Below are 17,468 nucleotides of genomic sequence, written 5' to 3' on the forward strand. Positions count from 1 at the left end.
TGCCACCTTTGGGGTCTTATTCTTACTAAAAGAAACTCAATTAAGCTCTGCCTAGTAGCTTCAACACACTATGGGTTGTTGAGAACAGATGGTTCTAAGAGCCAATGCTTCAGACTTCAGAAGTTATCTTTGAAGTGAAAACATTTTCACCAGGATATGGCCAGACCATGTGTCGCCTATCAAGGATTCTTTGACAGCTGATACCAAGTTTTTACACTAAAAGAAAATATTAATTCATGAGGAAGAATTATGAGAGGAAGAGTAAAAAGTGTGTTCTCTATCCCCTCTGTGCATATGTCTCCATAGGTCTCAATCTACCATCCATATGCTTAAGAACATTAACCTTATTGCTCATGAAGCTACTGATTTTCCCTGCTCTCTAAATTGGGGTTTCGGACAAGATTAAAGTTCCTTACCAAAAGAATGCACCCCTCCACAAATGTTGATAGCTCAGTGAGTAAATCTGACATAAAACCTATTTGATTCACATTAAGGGTAGACTGAATCTATCATTATCTGATTCATTGCTCTATTATAAATCTAGCAGCTGGATCTCTTAATTTTTAATTTTATCCACCTGAAAAGTTTTTGTTTTAAGAATAAGATACCTACTCCTTCCCCCTCAGTAAGAGAGGCCCTTTTTTAAAACTGGGACCTTCACATTCCAGAATTGTTCTGCTGCCAATGTATTTTAAATCATAAACAAAACCTTACCCTTCCACCCAACAATCAGGGAGAAATCTCCCAAAATATCAATTTCTTTTCTCAACATCCCTTACTCCACACTCTTTAACCCATTCTAAACCCTCAATAACAGATGAACTTAGAAAAATGACAAGAGGCGGGTGGGTGGAACGTTATAGACTAACCAATTTATTGAGGCATGAGCTTTCAAGAACAGGGTTCTTGAGACCAAATTGGTTAGTCTATAAGGTACCACCCCCACCTCTTATGATTGCTACACCAGACTAACACAGCTATCCCTCTGAAGATCTGATTAACTTACAGTATGTACTATATACCAGCACATTAACCAATAAAGCATATTCCGCCTCTCCATAGACCATATTGCATCCCTTCCCTCCAACCCTTATATTATAGGCCTTCAAGATTACTACTATTCCGAGAATCTAATCCGCCCCACAACTTTATTCTGTATAATTCTAATTTATCATTTCTCTGAAAATGCTAAGCTCAAAAACTTGAGACCCACATCCTATATCAAGAGCAAAGCTCTATGCCCATTCTGTCCTCCTCTCAGCAACTCCTCTTATATCTCAATTCTCCCTAGCTTTCTCTCTAATCCCCTTTAAAGAAACAATACACTCCCCCTGCCCCAATATCATTTATATTGCCTTAAATTTAATTATGGACCACGGTTCTATTCTCAAAGTTTTAATATCCTATTGTATGTTCATAACCCTCATAAGAGGGGCTGTTCTCCGATATTGCCATACTTACATCTTCGCCTTCTCCCAGAGTCTTCTGAGTCATCTCTAATAAAAATGTTTTGTATTTTCACTTCTGAGTCATCTCTAATAAACATGTTTTGTATTTTTTTTCCTTAGATCTGAATTTTTTTCCAGGCCATGTCCTATTCTGGTTCCAGCTCACCTTCATCTTTTCCTCCAGACATCTTCTCCAAAATATCCAGTCAGTTATGCTAGACAAGTGATAAACTATTTCCCAAGCTGATGTTCAGTGAGAAAGAAAACCCCCCCAGTGGGGGGTTTCATATCCATGGGTTTCAGCAACCGCCCCCCCCTTTCTTTCTTTTAAAGTACACATCTCCATCATCAAATATGTGATATCGCCATTTAATATGTTAAAAATCCCCATGAAAAATGAAGGAAGTAATATTTAGAGGAACGAATCCTGGTTACAAAACATCTTTCCAACTATAGATTTCAGAGCTTTCCAAACATCTAGCTTTTGACATTTTTACCTTTAGACCAAAGCCTTTGTTTTTCAGCACACCTATTGAAGAGTGCGCTAATGAACAATCCTGGCCTCTACGAGTAAACCATAGTTACCAGAGCAGGAAGATAACTCTTCAAGACAGTAATTTCCATTTCAAGCTTTTTTTGCTCTTATTGATTGTTTTCTTCTACATGCTTTGAAAAAATTTAGATGCCCTCTCAGAAAAGCCTTACAAAGTATTCCCGATCACCATTGCATCCATACCTGGAGTGACATTCATGGACAAGAATAGCTGAATCCATCATGAGAAAGATTTTAAAACCGAAATCAGATAAAGATATGGAACAATTTTTCATAAGTGGAGGAATAAGCATGTTCAGTTTGGGGACTATTAGGGACATAGTTATTAAGTCTTATTTCACACCAACAATCCAACACTCTGGAAAAAAAATTTTTTTTTTTTTTTTTTTTAGAAGGGCTAAACATGTAAATGTATGAATAGGATTTTCAGAAAGGAAAAGAAAAAGCTCTCCCCGTATGAAGGTATTGCAAAACAAATGAGAAATCAAGAGTTAAAACACTGTTCAATGAAATGAATACTTTCTATCACAGTGGGGGGGCCAAATTCTGCCCCTCACGGATTTTATTCTGGCCCACCTATCGCTTGGAAACTCTGCATTATGTGTGGGGCGTGGGCAGGTTTCCCACCCACGCTGCTGTGAGGAGGAGAGGTAAAATGGGAAGGCAAAGGAGAGGAAGGGATGGGACAGAAGGAGAAGCATTATGTCACTTACCTCTTCGCTTCCACTCACCCTTTCCCCTTGCTTCATTCTCACCCTTCCCTCTGTCACTCACACCTCATTCCCACTCCCTCCCTCCCATTCCTCCCCTTCCTTGTGAGAGAGGAAGGAAGAGAAAGGGATGATTATGGTGAGAGTGAAATGGAAAGGACATGAATGAGTGGGAAGGAGAGAGCGAATGACTGGGAGGGAGGCAGTGAGTATCAGGGAAGGGAACAAATGGGAAGGGAGGGAGGGGCAAGTGACAGTGGGAAGATAGTGAGAATGTGATAGAAGAGGGTGAGTGACAGAGGGAAAGGGAGGAATGGGAGGGGAGGAAAACAAAGGGAATGAATGGGAGACGAGACGAGTGGGAATGAGGTGTGAGTGACAGAGGGCAGGCTGAGAATGAAGCAAGGGAAAAGGGTGAGTGGAAGTGAAGAGGTAAGTGACAGAGGGAAAGTGAGGGCATTTAATGGGAGTGTGTGACAAAGGGGAGGGATTGAGTGACAGAGGGTGAGTGAGGGGGGGGGGTGAATGACTGAAGGTGAGTGAGAGGGAAAAGGGAGGAGGAAGTAGAAGAGGGAAGTGAGAAGAGAAGGCAGAAGGGTGCATGAGTGTTGTGTTAATGAACATGTGTATATATGAAAGAGAGAGAGGAGGAAGTTTGTATGTACCTTCCTCTCCTTCCTCCTACTAACCCCTCTACAATCTCAGGGAGGCTGGAAATGAAACATTTCCAGGTAAGGAGAGGGGGTGAATATTTATCTTTATTAGTTTTAATTATTGTGTGCTTGATAAGTCTACTGTTCTGAAATAGTTTATTGATTTTGGGGAAATGTTTAAAGTTTTTTTTATCCTCACTCTGTTCTATTTGTCATCTGTTTTGAAATATTAATAGGTTTCCTCATTATTATGAATGATTTATATTTCTTGATTTTGTTTTATGAAGAATGGTGTTATTTCTGTTTTTGCATTATTGCCCTGCATATGAGTCTGGCTTTTAATGGTTTAAGTCCAGATTTTGTCTGCACCTTACTATTTATACGTTATAGCCTCTATTTTTATTTGGTGAGGGTCTGTGTGTTCTGCATTTGTGATCGAGGTGAGGTAGTCTGCTAGCTGGGAAAACGCCTTGTACGTATTGGGTTGAAGGTTTTTCTGATTTTGGTAGAGGCTGGGATCCATGATTGAAGGGGCTCCTTGGGAGCTAAAAATGATGGGGCTTAAGCCTGCTGGATACTGAAACGCCTGCAGCAAGTACTGGGGGTTTGACTGTTGCATCAAGGAGCTCCAAGGGAAGACAGCCCCCACCACCAGCCCTCGTTGTGCTCGATAACGTGATAATGTGGCACAGCACAAAAAAGTTTGCCCATCCTTGCTCTCAGATCCACAAATGCCATGTCTGCTAATCTATAAAACTGCATCCCACATATTTTCTAAGATTTTTCCCCTCCATCAAAATAATAAACATATAGAATTTTAAGCACAACACTTGCTTTACTGCCCAAGATCCTCTGATCTATATCACCTATCCCAGGAGGGGTTTGCAAAATGAAACACAGAGTAAAGGATTATTTTCCATGTATCCAACCAAAAACTCCCCTAAAGTTTGATAAAGTTCAATATAGATAATATAGCAGGATGAAAATTATCTTTCCCAGTCCTACAATCACATACAGCCCATCCAGTTCTGAAAGATTATAAATACAAATTTGTTAAACCAAAATAAAATAAAAAGGATAATATGTATATAAAACTGACCAGCTGCACCCACAGCCATTGCGCATTGGAACGGATATGTGCTACATAAAAATTACTGGTGACTTGTTATCGATCAGTTCATAAAAACAACAACAAAAAAAACTTTATTAAAACAGTTGTGCAAGCATGAAGTTATAGAATGGCCATCTGAGAAGAAAGAAAATAATGGCAGAAGTCTAAACATTTACTGAAAATTAGGGCGTAATGCCAGGCGAACTTCTGGAAATATCCGGAAGTACTGGAAAAAGAATGTTGCAAAGAGAAGGAAAAACGTGCTATCACCAACTATGTTCATGTATTCTAGGAAGATGGACAATGGACCATGCTCATTCTTCCTCTCAACAGTGTTATGAAAAACTGTTCCTTATCTTTTTATCAGATTCGGTTATGTGGGACAAAAAGAGTGGAAAAGGACAAGGAAGCGTCATGTTCTAGAACAGGCCATTAATAGAGGCAGGTGGTCAATTGAAGGCAACAAATCCATGGAGGCTCATGGTGGAGAAAGGAGGATTAAATAAAACGTGGAGGTTGACACGTTAGTTGAGTTTCAGATCACACTCAGGAGTTCAAGAAAAAAGAGAGATACAGAAAGGCTAATACAGTGATGAGACTTAAGTGGAAAAAAAATAGTATGTTAGTGGTGAAGCAAGCGCAGACACAGATATGTACAGAAAGCAGCAGTGGTAAGGAAAAGAACGATGAGATACAGGCCAAGGAAAGCTTTGAAAACCTTTAATCATATAAATACCAGAAGCCAAACAGAGAAAGCATCCCAAAACATTAAAATAAAAATCTCTAACTGTAAAATGTGGCAGACCAGAAATTCAAGAGAGTCCAGAATTAGGCAAGTTTGTGTGAAGATGGAATTTATCTGAATTTCTCTCAATGACAAAGCAGATAAAGAGATGAACAAATTTGGGAGGCTTCTCTCCCCATGTCATGAGCCAGGGAATACTAATAGAAAAAGATGGCCAAAAGAAAATTAGGTCTTACCTCTGTTAATTTTCGTTCCTGTAGTACCAAGGATCGGTCCAGACTCCTGGGTTTTGCCTCCGCACCAGCAGATGGAGACAGAGCAAAACTTGTAAGGCTCTGCATAAATACTAGGGTGCCACCCACAGCCTGCCAGTATTACGTAATGTCAAAGCAGAATAACTCCCACTGCAAACTAACTATATACATGAAGGTTAACCGGAGAACCCTCGGGTCAGTACTCCCAACAAAAAACTTGACCTGCAACGGAAAAACTCATGTAAAGGAATCTTCCAGCTCAAAAAAACCCCAGAGCAGCCTTATGAACAGCGGACTCTCCGAACTTAATGCAGAAGTGGTGGGACTCTGGACTGATACTACAGGAACGAAAATTAACAGAGGTAAGATCTAATTTTCTTTTCCCTGTACGTACCCGGATCAGTCCAGACTCCTGGGATGTACCAGAGCTTAAACTACTTGGGATGGGACCCGGAGAGGCCCGCTTTCAAGACACCTGCTCCGAAATTTCCCTCTCTGGTATCCTGCACATCCAGCCAATGACTGGCAAACGTATGCAACGATTTCCAAGTCGCTGCTCTGCAGATCTCTTGAGTGGAAATCTGATGACACTCCGCCCAGGAGGCCGCCTGGGAAAGAGTTGACTGTGCCTTCAGTCCCAAAGGCACAGGCCGACCACCTAGAAGGTATGCGGAATTAATGGCCTCCTTCAACCACCACGAAATAGTGGCTTTAGACGCCATATTACCCTTTTTGGGACCCTTCCAGATGACAAAGAGATGATCAGACAATCGAAATCCTTAGTAACATCCAAATAGCGTAAGATAGCCTTACGCACATCCAACGTCTTTAGTTCCTTGGAAAAGGGATCCGAACTGTCGAGGCCAGAAAACGATGGGAGCTCCACCAACTGGTTCAAATGAAAAGCAGAAACCACTTTTGGTAGAAAGGAGGGAACCGGGGGGCTGATGACGTCAGCGGCTCGAGTGGCAGCCTAGCCTGGAGCTCCTGGCTATGCCGGATAGCATCCAGATAATATTGTAGCCATCCCTCCACCTTTTGACGCGGCTCCAACACCAAGCTCACCCCCGAAGGCTGCTGATGGCGAATCGGGCCCCCAAACCCGACTTTTGCAAGTTTTCCTACCAGAAATCGGCCCGGGAAAATTCTCCTGAAAAAAACAAAATGGCCACCGTGACGGGAGAAGCGATCTCTGAGGCCTCAGCTGCAGCACCGGCACTCCCCGATTCGGAAATCCCTACTCGGGGTGAGTTTAAGGCTTGGTTTGGGGAGCTCAGCCACGATCTCAATTCTTTTAAATCTGAGATCCGTGAAACGGTGGGTGAAATGAAGGAGGAACTGTGTGAAATGGGGAGGAGGCTTTTTGAGTATGAAACCCTCACTGAATCTCAGGCAGATAAAATGAGCTCGCTGCAGAATAGCCATAAGGAAATGGCTAGTGAAATTCAGCAACTCTCCTCCAAACTGGAAGATTTAGAAAACAGGAATAGGAGGGCTAATCTGCGCTTTCGGGGCATTCCTGAGACCTCTGACTTTGCTAACTGTGTGCAAGTTATTACAGAGCTTTGCACTGATTTATTACAGCAAGATGCAAACCAAAATGCTGCAGGCTCTGGAGGGTCTCTAGTGGTCAAGCTGGAACGGGCTCACAGGGTCCAGGGTCAGAGAGCTCCTAATCAACCCAAGGATGTGATCGCTTGCTTCCATGATTTCCCTGTGAAAGAGAAGATCCTGGCCCTGGCGCACCAGAGGGGGAAGGTGCAGCGGCAGGGACATGATGTGCAAGTCTATGCTGATGTTTCCCCGACTACTATGAAGAAACGCCAGGCTATGAAACCTATTACTGCTGTTTTGATTAAAGAAAACATCCGGTACCGCTGGCTCTTCCCCTTTGGCCTCAGCTTTACTGTGCAAGGTACAACGCACAAGGCACAATCCGTGCATGAAGCGGCGGGCATCTTGAAGGACCTTGGCTATACTGTGACGGATTTGCCGCCATCTTCCTCGCCACGTGCCGACCGCAGGGAGGAACCTCGCTGGCAGCGGATGGGAAAGGGGGGAAAGAGACTGCGACGCACCCCGGATCCAGATATCACGAACAGAGCCCCTACATGATCTGGCTGCTTTGGCTCTGAAGGCTTTGACACTGTTTCTTGTTAAGCCGCACCGGACGTGGAGGGTTTGGTTACTGGTTATATGTTTGATAATATGCTGATGCTGCCGGGTGGGACGGCACCTGGGACGCTGTCTTCACTCACCCCTAGATGATGGGGGACCCAAGAGATGATTGTGGTTCCTTTGGGAGGGGGGGAGGGGGGGAATGGGGAATAGTGGGGATCTCCTCTCTGGGAGTGCATTGCCTTGTTGTTTACTGCCCGGCTCACTGAGGGCTACGTGCTGCTTGGTACTATGTTTAGTTGTCTCTTGTTTCATGGGGGGACCTCTCCTTCTCTTATCTCTGTCTGCTCTATATACGCTGGGGCACTTGAAATGCACCATCACTTGTCCGGATGGCTACCTTTAAGGTACAGTCCTTTAATGTTAAGGGACTGAATACGCACCGTAAGCGTAAATTACTATATAAAGATCTGCAGCGTGCTGATATTGCGATTGCTTGTCTCCAGGAGACACATTTAAAGCGGCGCTATGAGCATTTAATGAGCTCTGCCCTTTACCCGCATCAGTATTGGGCGGCTAGCTCTAAAGCTGCTAAATATGCAGGTGTGGGGATTCTATTTCACAAGGACTTTGCTTTTGAATTGCTTGACAGTGTTGCTGACCCTTTGGGTAGATATTTATTGCTGGTCCTTAATATTGCTGGGGTCTCGTATACATTGCTTAACGTATATGCCCCCAATGTTCACCAAGCCAAATTTTATGATGCACTGGTGAAGCTGGTCCTCTTGAAAAAAGTGGGTCACTTGATGGTGATGGGAGATTGCAATCTGCCCTTAGACCCTGGTCTTGATTCCTCGGGGGGGCGATGTTCTACTTTGAAAAGAGACCGCAATAGCCTCCTTGCTTTTTTGGACCACTTTCAGCTGGTAGATGTGTGGCGCTTTTTGCATTCCACCCAGAGGGATTATACTTTTTTCTCGAACCCCCATAACCTATACACTAGGATAGACTATGTTTTTGTGGATAGGGGAGTGATCCAAAATGTGCGCAAAGGGGTTATAGAGTCGATCACGTGGTCCGATCATGCTCCGGTGTGGGCTGAGCTGACTTTCCCTAATTATGACAAAGGCCAACGCTTTTGGCGCCTAAACGATAGCTTACTTGACAGTGACTCCTTTGTGGATCAATGTCGGCGGGAACTTACAGATTACAGTTCTCATAACCTTCACCCTGACATCTCGCCCATCACTTACTGGGACTGTTTAAAGGCAGTGCTTAGGGGGACTTTTATAGCTCGGGCCTCTTGGGTTAAAAAGGAGACCCAGCGGGAACGTTCGCTCCTGACTGCCAAATTATTGGACTTAGAACAGCGCCACAAGCAAACCCCCACTGAAGTGCTCCGTTTGGCCTTAGCTGACTACCGATCGCAACTTGGGGCGCTGGATGCGGCCAAAATTGCGCATGAGCTGGAGCAAACGGAACAAGTATACTTTGAAGGGGGCAATAAAGCGGGGAAGTTGCTTGCGCATAAGTTGAGAGCCAAACGCTTACAAAACACTATTACTAAAATTGTAGGTGCTCATGGTGCACCACTTACCTCCAATGATGCGATCCGTGACTGCTTTTTACAATTTTATTCTGCACTGTATTCCCATAACCACTCTATAGAGTTCAGGGACATACAATCCTTTTTACAGGACACTCCCTTATCCCAGTTATCAGAGTCCGCCAGGGATACGCTAGACAAGGATATCTCAGAATCTGAGGTGTTATTTGCCATTAAGCAACTTAAGGCTGGCAAGTCCCCGGGGCTGGATGGGTTTACTGCCCGGTTTTATCAATGCTTTGCCGGTGATTTACTTACCCCACTTACGGCCATGTTTAATGCCTTGCGACACGAGGGGGTTTTGAATCCTAATTCTAATGTGGCGGGTATAACGATCATTGCAAAGCCGGGACGGGACCCTACCAAGTGTGGCTCTTATAGGCCCATCTCATTGCTGAACATAGACCTCAAGCTTCTGGCTAAAATTCTGGCTAACAGGCTTAACGGTTATGTAGCACAACTCATTCACCCGGATCAGGCCGGTTTTATCCCTGGTCGCATGGCGTCCGATAATGTGCGGAAGTTGTTGGATTCCCTCTGGTGGGTTAAGCGCCATCATATCCCCTTTCTTTTTATGGCTATGGATGCGGAAAAGGCCTTTGATTTGGTTCACTGGCCTTTTTTATTTCAAGTCTTGCATACCATGGGTTTTGGGCCTTTTTTCATTACCTGGATTCAGAAATTATATGATAAACAGAGGGCCTGCATTAAGGTAAATGGGGGCTATTCCCCGTTCTTTATTGTTGAGCGGGGCACCCGCCAAGGTTGCCCGCTCTCTCCATTACTATTTGCCCTATTTACTAGAACCTTTGGCCCAACGGATCCGGTTGTCAAGGGACGTGATGGGCATTAGTGTGGGGTCATATTCCTCCAAGTTGGCGATGTTTGCTGATGATGTCATTCTGGCCCTTGCGGACCCTCAGCAATCGTTGCCAGCCGTGGTAGAGATTATTAAAACCTTCAGTCAAGTGTCTGGCTACTCCATTAATTGGGACAAAACCGAAATCCTTAATATTACGTTACCGGAGGACCAGGCACGGGATCTGAAAGCCCGTTTTGCTTTTAAATGGGCAAAGGAGAAAATTAAATACCTAGGTATATTTATAGGGGCTCATTCTGATGTTTTTAGGCTTAACTATCCACCTCTTCTCGCTAAATTGTACAGGGAAATGGAGGAGTGGAATCGATACCACATTTCGTGGCTGGGACGAATTGCTACTTTTAAAATGAACATCCTGCCCCGGATTGGATACCTTTTCCAGACCATTCCTTGCGTCATACCAACTGCACTGCTTCTCAAGTGGCAACGCAGGATTATGAAATTCCTGTGGCAGGGGAAGCACCCCAGGGTGGCCCAGAAAGTATTGTTTCAACCTCGGGTGCGGGGGGGCCTTGCAGTGCCTAACTTATTACGATATTATGTTGCGGCTCAATTACGAGCTGTTGTTGATTGGCACAGAACCACCGCCCGCAAACCTTGGGCGATTCTGGAGCAGGAACTTATCGGGCCACACCTGCTGACTAATATCCTCTGGCAACCTCCTAGCTCTGGGCCCAAATTGGAAGGCCTACCGGACACGATTCAGTGTACCTTACACCTTTGGTATAAATGGAAGCCTCAGGTGGTGGGGTCCAAGGTGGGGTCGGTCCTTTTTTCCCCCTTTCACTCTGGGTCATTCTTGGGGGGTACAGCTCCGCAGGTCTTTGCAGATTGGTTGGCTAAGGGTCTTTATAATTATAGTCACTTCTGGGAGCACTCCTCGTGGGTGACGTTCTCCACTCTCCAGGCCCGGCATGACTTACCTCAGGGGGATTTCTATCGCTACCTCCAACTAATGAGTTACGCAAGAGCGACCCATATTTCCCGGGATTTACTCCAGCCAATTGGTCTCTTTGAGAATTTCTGCCGAGCGGCTGACAAAGTACAGCACTTAATGTCCAAAATTTATAAGCTGCTCCTTCAGGGTATGGGCACGCGCCCAACATTCCTGTCCGCCTGGGAGGCTGATCTGGGGTCCCCGCAGGGTGACGACTTTTGGGACACTATCTTTACAGTGGGGTGTAAGGGTCTTATCTCAGCCTCCTACTTGGAAAATAGTTTCAAACTCCTCTATCGGTGGCATTATACCCCCGCTAAACTCCATAAAATTTATTCCACGGCCTCGGATCGGTGCTGGAGGGGTTGTGGGGAGCGAGGTTCCTTTTATCATATGTGGTGGGAGTGTGCTGCTGTTTCCCAGTTTTGGCAGGGACTGGCTGTGTGGCTTTCAGACATATTGCATGTTTCTATTACTCTAACCCCCATAGTTGCCCTGCTTAACTCAGACTATCCACAGCTCGACACGGCCTTACAGCGTTTTGTTAGATTGGTGGTCACCTCTGCTCGATGTGAGATAGCTTTACACTGGAAGTCTCAGGGTGTACCTACATTATTGCAGGTTCAGTCACGGGTGGCAAAGGTTTGTACCCTTAGTAAGATTACGGCGCACCGTCGGAAACAAATAGGGGCCTTTCAGCGTACCTGGTCTTTATACCTAACATGGCAACAACAACAGAAGAAGATATGATTTCCTTTTATGTCTGATTTTCTCTTATGCTATTTGTTCATACTACCTTTGCAGGAGCTCCCAGGGATGGTAGGGGAGAAGGGTGGGGGGTGAGGGGAACAGAAGGGGGGGATATGTTTACACAATAACTGAGAAAAGCAGAGAATCTGTTGTAAGTCTTTATTGCATCTATTCTACTGTCAATTTTGTTATTGTACATGCTTCACAGATGCTGTATGGTTTTGTATTGTCGGTATTATCTTTCTCTAATAAACCTTAAATTTCAAAAAAAAAAAAAAAAAAGAAAGGAGGGAACCGTACGAATGCTAACTCCGGACTCAGAAATCTGCAAAAAAGGTTCCCGGCAGGACAAAGCCTGAAGGTCAGAAACCCGTCTAGCCGACGAGATTGCAACCAAAAACACTCCCTTCAGCATAAGATCTTTCAAGGTCACCCTCTTCAGTGGCTCAATCGGTGCGATGCACAAAGCCTTGAGCACCAAGTTTAAATTCCAGGACGGACACGGAGCAAGCCAAGGAGGGCGTAGATGCTTTGCCCCCTTCAGAAGCCGGGCAACATCTGGGTGTGATGCCAGTGCCCCCCCCCCCTTCTACCAAACCACATAAGCAACCGAGGGCGGCCACCTGCACTCGTAACGAACTACAGGACAGGCCTTTGGCCAAGCCGCCCTGCAGAAAGGCTAAAATATTAGAAACAAACGCCCGAGTGGCCCGAATTGCGCACGAAACACACCATGATTCAAAAACCTTCCACACTCGTATATATGATAAAGAAGTCGATGACTTGCGCGATCTAAGAAGGGTGGAAACCACTGCGTCCGAATAACCCCTGTCTTTTAAACGAAGCCTCTCGAACGCCATGCCGCTAGACAAAAGCGATCTACCTGATCGAAACAGACGGGTCCATGATGAAGATGATCCGGTAATGCCGGAAGATGCAGGGGTTCCTCCAGCGCCAGATTGACGAGGTCTGCAAACCATGGGTGATGTGGCCACTCGGGAGCCACCAGAATTACCTCCGAGGGATGACTCTCTATTTGACGAAGCACTTTGCCTATCAGGGGCCAGGGAGGAAAGACGTACAGCAGGACAGACGTCTGCCAAGGAAGCGCCAGGGCATCCACCCCCTGCGACGGGCAAAGAAGTGTGGGGCCTTGGCATTTTGAAAGGTCGCCATCAGATCCATGGCCGGCGTTCCCCAAATGTCACAGATTAGGTGGAACGCCCTGTCTGCAAGCTCTCATTCCCCAGGATCGAGATGATGCCGACTCAAGAAGTCTGCGTGAATGTTGTCTACCGCCGCTATGTGCGATGCGGCAATGCTGAGAAGATGCCGTTCCGCCCAATGAATGAGCAGACGAGCCTCTAACGCCAGTGGGTGACTCCGGGTCCCCCCCCCCGACGATTGATATAGGCCACTGTGGTCGCATTGTCGGAAAGTATCCTGACCGACTTTCCCTGAACCAGGGGGAGGAAAGGCCTGTAGCGCCAGACGCACCGCCCTGGTTTCCAAGCGATAGGTTGACCAGCGAGACTGTGTCATGGACCAGCTCCCCTGAACGGACTTTCACAGGCATACCGCCCCCCAACCGGATAGGCTCGCATGCGTGGTCACCACAGTCCATTCCGGGGCCATGAGCGAGACTCCTCCAGAGGAGATTGTCCACACATAACGACCACTCCAGGCAGGAACGTGCCAGGGATGAAATTGCTTGGATACCGGACTCCAGCAGGAGAGCAACGCCACTTGTAAGGGTCGCATATGCGCAAAAGACCAGGGTACCAGTTGCAACGTCGATGCCATGGACCCTATCAACTGTAGATAGTCCCAAACTCCAAACTATCGGTGGCTGCATCTGCAGTAGGGCCCTGACCTGGCCTTGTAATTTGAGACTGCGCTCGACGGAGAGAAAAACTTTCCCCTGCCGCGTGTTGAATAATGCTCCCAAAAACTCCAGTGACAGAGGGGTTGAGGTGACTCTTGGCAGTATTGATTACCCAGCCGAGCGAGCGTAATAATTATAGAACCAGTTGTATCGCTGACCGACAAAGCGACTCTGATTTTGCCTGGATCAACCAATCGTGCAGGTACAGATGTACTAACAACCCTTCCCGATGCAACTCCATCATGCGTCGGCACCCAGAACTTGGTGAAAGTTCTGGGCGCCTTCGCGAGACCGAACGGTAATGCTTGAAACTAGTAATGCTGCCTCAACACATGGTACCGGAGATGTTTCTGATGCTCTTTCCAGATTCCGATGTGCAAATATGCCTCCGTGAGATCCAGAGACGCCAGAAACTCCCCGGTCGTACGGAAGCAATCATGGACCTCAGTGTCTCCATGCGATAACGAGGAAGCCGCAGACATCTGTTGACGCTTTTTAGATCTAGGATGGGCCGAAAGGATCAGTCTTTCTTTGGAACGATGAAGTATATGGAGTAATGTCCTCTTCGTTGCTCCGAGGCGGGCACTGGGACGATGGCCCCCAGCTCCAACAGCCGGACCAACGTCTGACGGACCACTCGCTGCTTGTCTGCATGTCCGCATGGGGATGGAAAAAATCTCGGAATGGGCGGGTGAACAAAATCTAACGCGTAACCATGATTTATCACAGAGAGAACCCATTGGTCTGTCGTGATTGTGGCCCATTACTCGTAAAAGATAGACAATCTGCTCTCTACCTTTGGTACGTAGGGATGGACTGGCTGGACATCATTGTGCCGACTTACCACCGGGAGTCGAAGAGGCGGCAGCGGGTCTACCAAAATGCCTACTGTGAAAGGACAGACTGCTGCCTACTTCCCCCCGAATGAAAGGAGGAGGAAGTGGTACTAGGGCGAGGGGGACGAGGCTTCCTATTCCTCGAAACCTAGACCTGGTCGAAAAGGACCCCCTGGACCGCGACCTGTCCTCCGGAAGTCTGTATCCTTTGTTCTCACCCAGCAACTGGATCATGTCGTCCAATTCCTTCCCGAACAGAAGCTTGCCCTTAAATGGCAAGGAGCCCAGTTGAGACCTGGAGGCACTGTCCGCGGCCTAGTTGCGCAACCACAACAATCGCCTGGCCCAAGACTGCCGAAACCATGGAACGAGCCAACGTCCTTAGTAGGTCATATAGGGCGTCCGCACTATAGGCCACGACCGCTTCGAGGCGGCCCGCCTGCTTGGCTTCATCCTCAGAAAGACCTTCGTTAGCGAGGAGCTGTTGCACCCAAAGGAGGCCAGCCCGTAATGCAAAATTACTGCAAATCACAGCTCGAGCCCCCAGGGCGGACACTTCGAAAATCTTCTTAAGTTGTATCTCAAATTTCCGATCCTGAAGATCTTTCAGCTCAGTGGTTCCCGTGACTGGGATAGTAGTCCTCTTTGTTACCGCTGACACCGCAGCGTTCACCTTCGGCACCCAAAGGATCTCCAGTGCCTCCTCAGGCAAGGGATAAAGCTTATCCATAGCCTTTGTGACCTTCAGGCTCAAATCCGGTGTATCCCATTCCCTGAAGAGGAGGTCCGTAGACGAAAAGTGAAACGGTAACGTTGTGGAGGGGGGGGGGGGGGGCACCCAGACCCAACAACACTGGATCCATAGATCCCAAACGAGACTCTTCAGAAGGCGCAGCGATTCCCAGCTCACCCAAAATGGCTGGGATGAGAGGTGCCAGCTCATCCCTGCGGAAGAGGCAGATTACCCTCGGATCGTCGCCCTCTGCGGCCTGGCTCTGCCAGTTTGCCCCCTGAATCTGTGTGCCCTCTCCCTCTCCCTCCCTCGGGGGTGGGGAAGGTTCGTCCAAAGCTTCCTGATCCGTAGAATGAAGGGGGGAATCCGTGTCGTCCCGGGGGGGGGGGGGGGAAATGCCCGCAAAGGACGCTTTGCCCTGGGCTGCCCCGCCACACCCTCCGGCCTTGGAGGAAACTTTTCCCTTGGGAGGGGGTCCACGGAGCCCCCCCCATCTGGGGCGAACATCACTTATGTGTTCTGCGGGCTTTAAAAGCCCGGTGCATCGCCAAGATGAAGTCCGACGAAAATGATCTGCAGGAACCCCCAAAATCGGTGTCTGTGTCATCCCCCTGTCCACCCTCTGCTGCCCCCGCCTGTGAAACAGGCCGCGAAACCGGCCTCTGTGGGGAGAGGGAGGGCGGGGAATTCCTGGAGTTCGCTGCGATCGGCGCCACGCCGGGGGGGGGGGGGGCAAGAAAACTTCCTTCTCCTTACCTAAATTATTTTTTTTTGTAAAAGAAAAACTTAAATGAGAGAAAGAAGTCCCACAAGAACCTAACTACAAACCTATGTCTCAATTATTTTTTTTAAACCAATTCAGGCTGTGGGCCATGCACCTGTACCATCTGCTGAAGTAAGAATAATACTGGCAGGCTGTGGGTGGCACCCTGGTATTTATGCAGAGCCTTACAAGTTTTGCTCTGTCTCCATCTGCTGGTGCGGAGGCAAAACCCAGGAGTCTCGACTGATCAGGTACGTACAGGGAAAGAGCATTGCCCAAAGAGGTTACAAGCATTCATTCCTTTCCAAAAGTATCTCCTTTGAAGAGAGGAGTTTTTACCCCATTAAATGAAGCATGCAACAGCCAGTTCCTTCTTAGCTTGCTTACTACCACACCCAAACGGCGGAAGAACCAAGCAGTGAAATTTTTTAAAAAACAGTTTACTTACTGAGTAAGATGATTATGCAGAGGAGGATTGCAATGATGGCTCCAGTTCCTAGGCCAGGACCCACAATCGGCTTCGCACCACTGCAGCTTCCACTCTGATCACACAAGCAAACTTTCACCAGGAGTTCAGAAGTGTTGGACATGGGAAGATTTCCAGAATCTGCGATGATTACTGGGATTTTATAGAGGCCGCTGTCCAAAGATCCAATCTTAAGACTAAGTTGAGCATGATAACCTATAAAATTAAACAAGGCAGGTGTGAGAAACTTGGAGCAGATCTTAGTGAATCAGTTAGCGATTGGATCCTACTGCCTTAGCACAACAATACCTAAACAGCCATCAGTATTTAACAGGTGTTTAATGATAACTTGCTGATATTTTTTTTAAGCCAGACAAAATGGAATTTAGAAGCTGATATAGTTTAATTTGATCTTACTGTACATTAGCAACTTTGTCAAAGCTGACACGACTAATAGTTCTCTATGAGCCTACAGTGAATGTTGGGAACTACCCTTTCCAACTATTTGATTATGCTACTCTTTCCTTTCCTTGAGTAAGAGATACAAGATTTATACAGGGATCTTCATTTTCAGTTTTTATTTTATTTTTCCCCCAGAATTTATCAGTGTTTATTGCAACAAGAACAAACATATCCACCTGGGTCCTTTTTTCTCCACTTTCTCTCCCCCCATTTTTGTTCTTATAATCAAAACTGAAAAATTCCTGGGTAACATCATAAAGATTTGAAAGCAAAGGTCCCTAGATATATAAACACAGCATTAAAATCTGTAGGAAGCAGGTGGTCAAATGAAGGTCTTGAGAGGGTTGGGGTTGGCCTTGGGTGCTTCATTTCCAGCTCTTTATCTGAAGAGAGCTCGCTATCTACATAGGATAGCAATTTTTCATTTAAAGCAGCATTTTGACCTTGAAATGTGCTCCCATGCAGGTACAGCAACAGGAAACCCTTTCATAGAGACAGGCATCATTGAAAGAAAAAAAAAAAAGTAAACAAAGTTATTTCAGGCTAGGGATTCTTTTC

General features: G+C 46.5%; 1 protein-coding gene across 1 annotated transcript in view; it reads right to left on the reverse strand.

Moving 5' to 3' along the window:
- CDH2 (cadherin 2) overlaps nucleotides 1–17,468 on the reverse strand; it is a 399,350-nt gene that overhangs the window by 46,767 nt on the left and 335,115 nt on the right. Inside the window, exon 13 of the mRNA XM_029591171.1 lies at nucleotides 16,431–16,664. Coding sequence (XP_029447031.1) covers nucleotides 16,431–16,664 — 234 coding nt within the window. The remainder of the gene's footprint in view (nucleotides 1–16,430; nucleotides 16,665–17,468) is intronic.

Source organism: Rhinatrema bivittatum, chromosome 2 (genome assembly GCF_901001135.1).
Source record: "Rhinatrema bivittatum chromosome 2, aRhiBiv1.1, whole genome shotgun sequence".
In the NCBI taxonomy this organism is placed as follows: Eukaryota; Metazoa; Chordata; class Amphibia; order Gymnophiona; family Rhinatrematidae; genus Rhinatrema; species Rhinatrema bivittatum.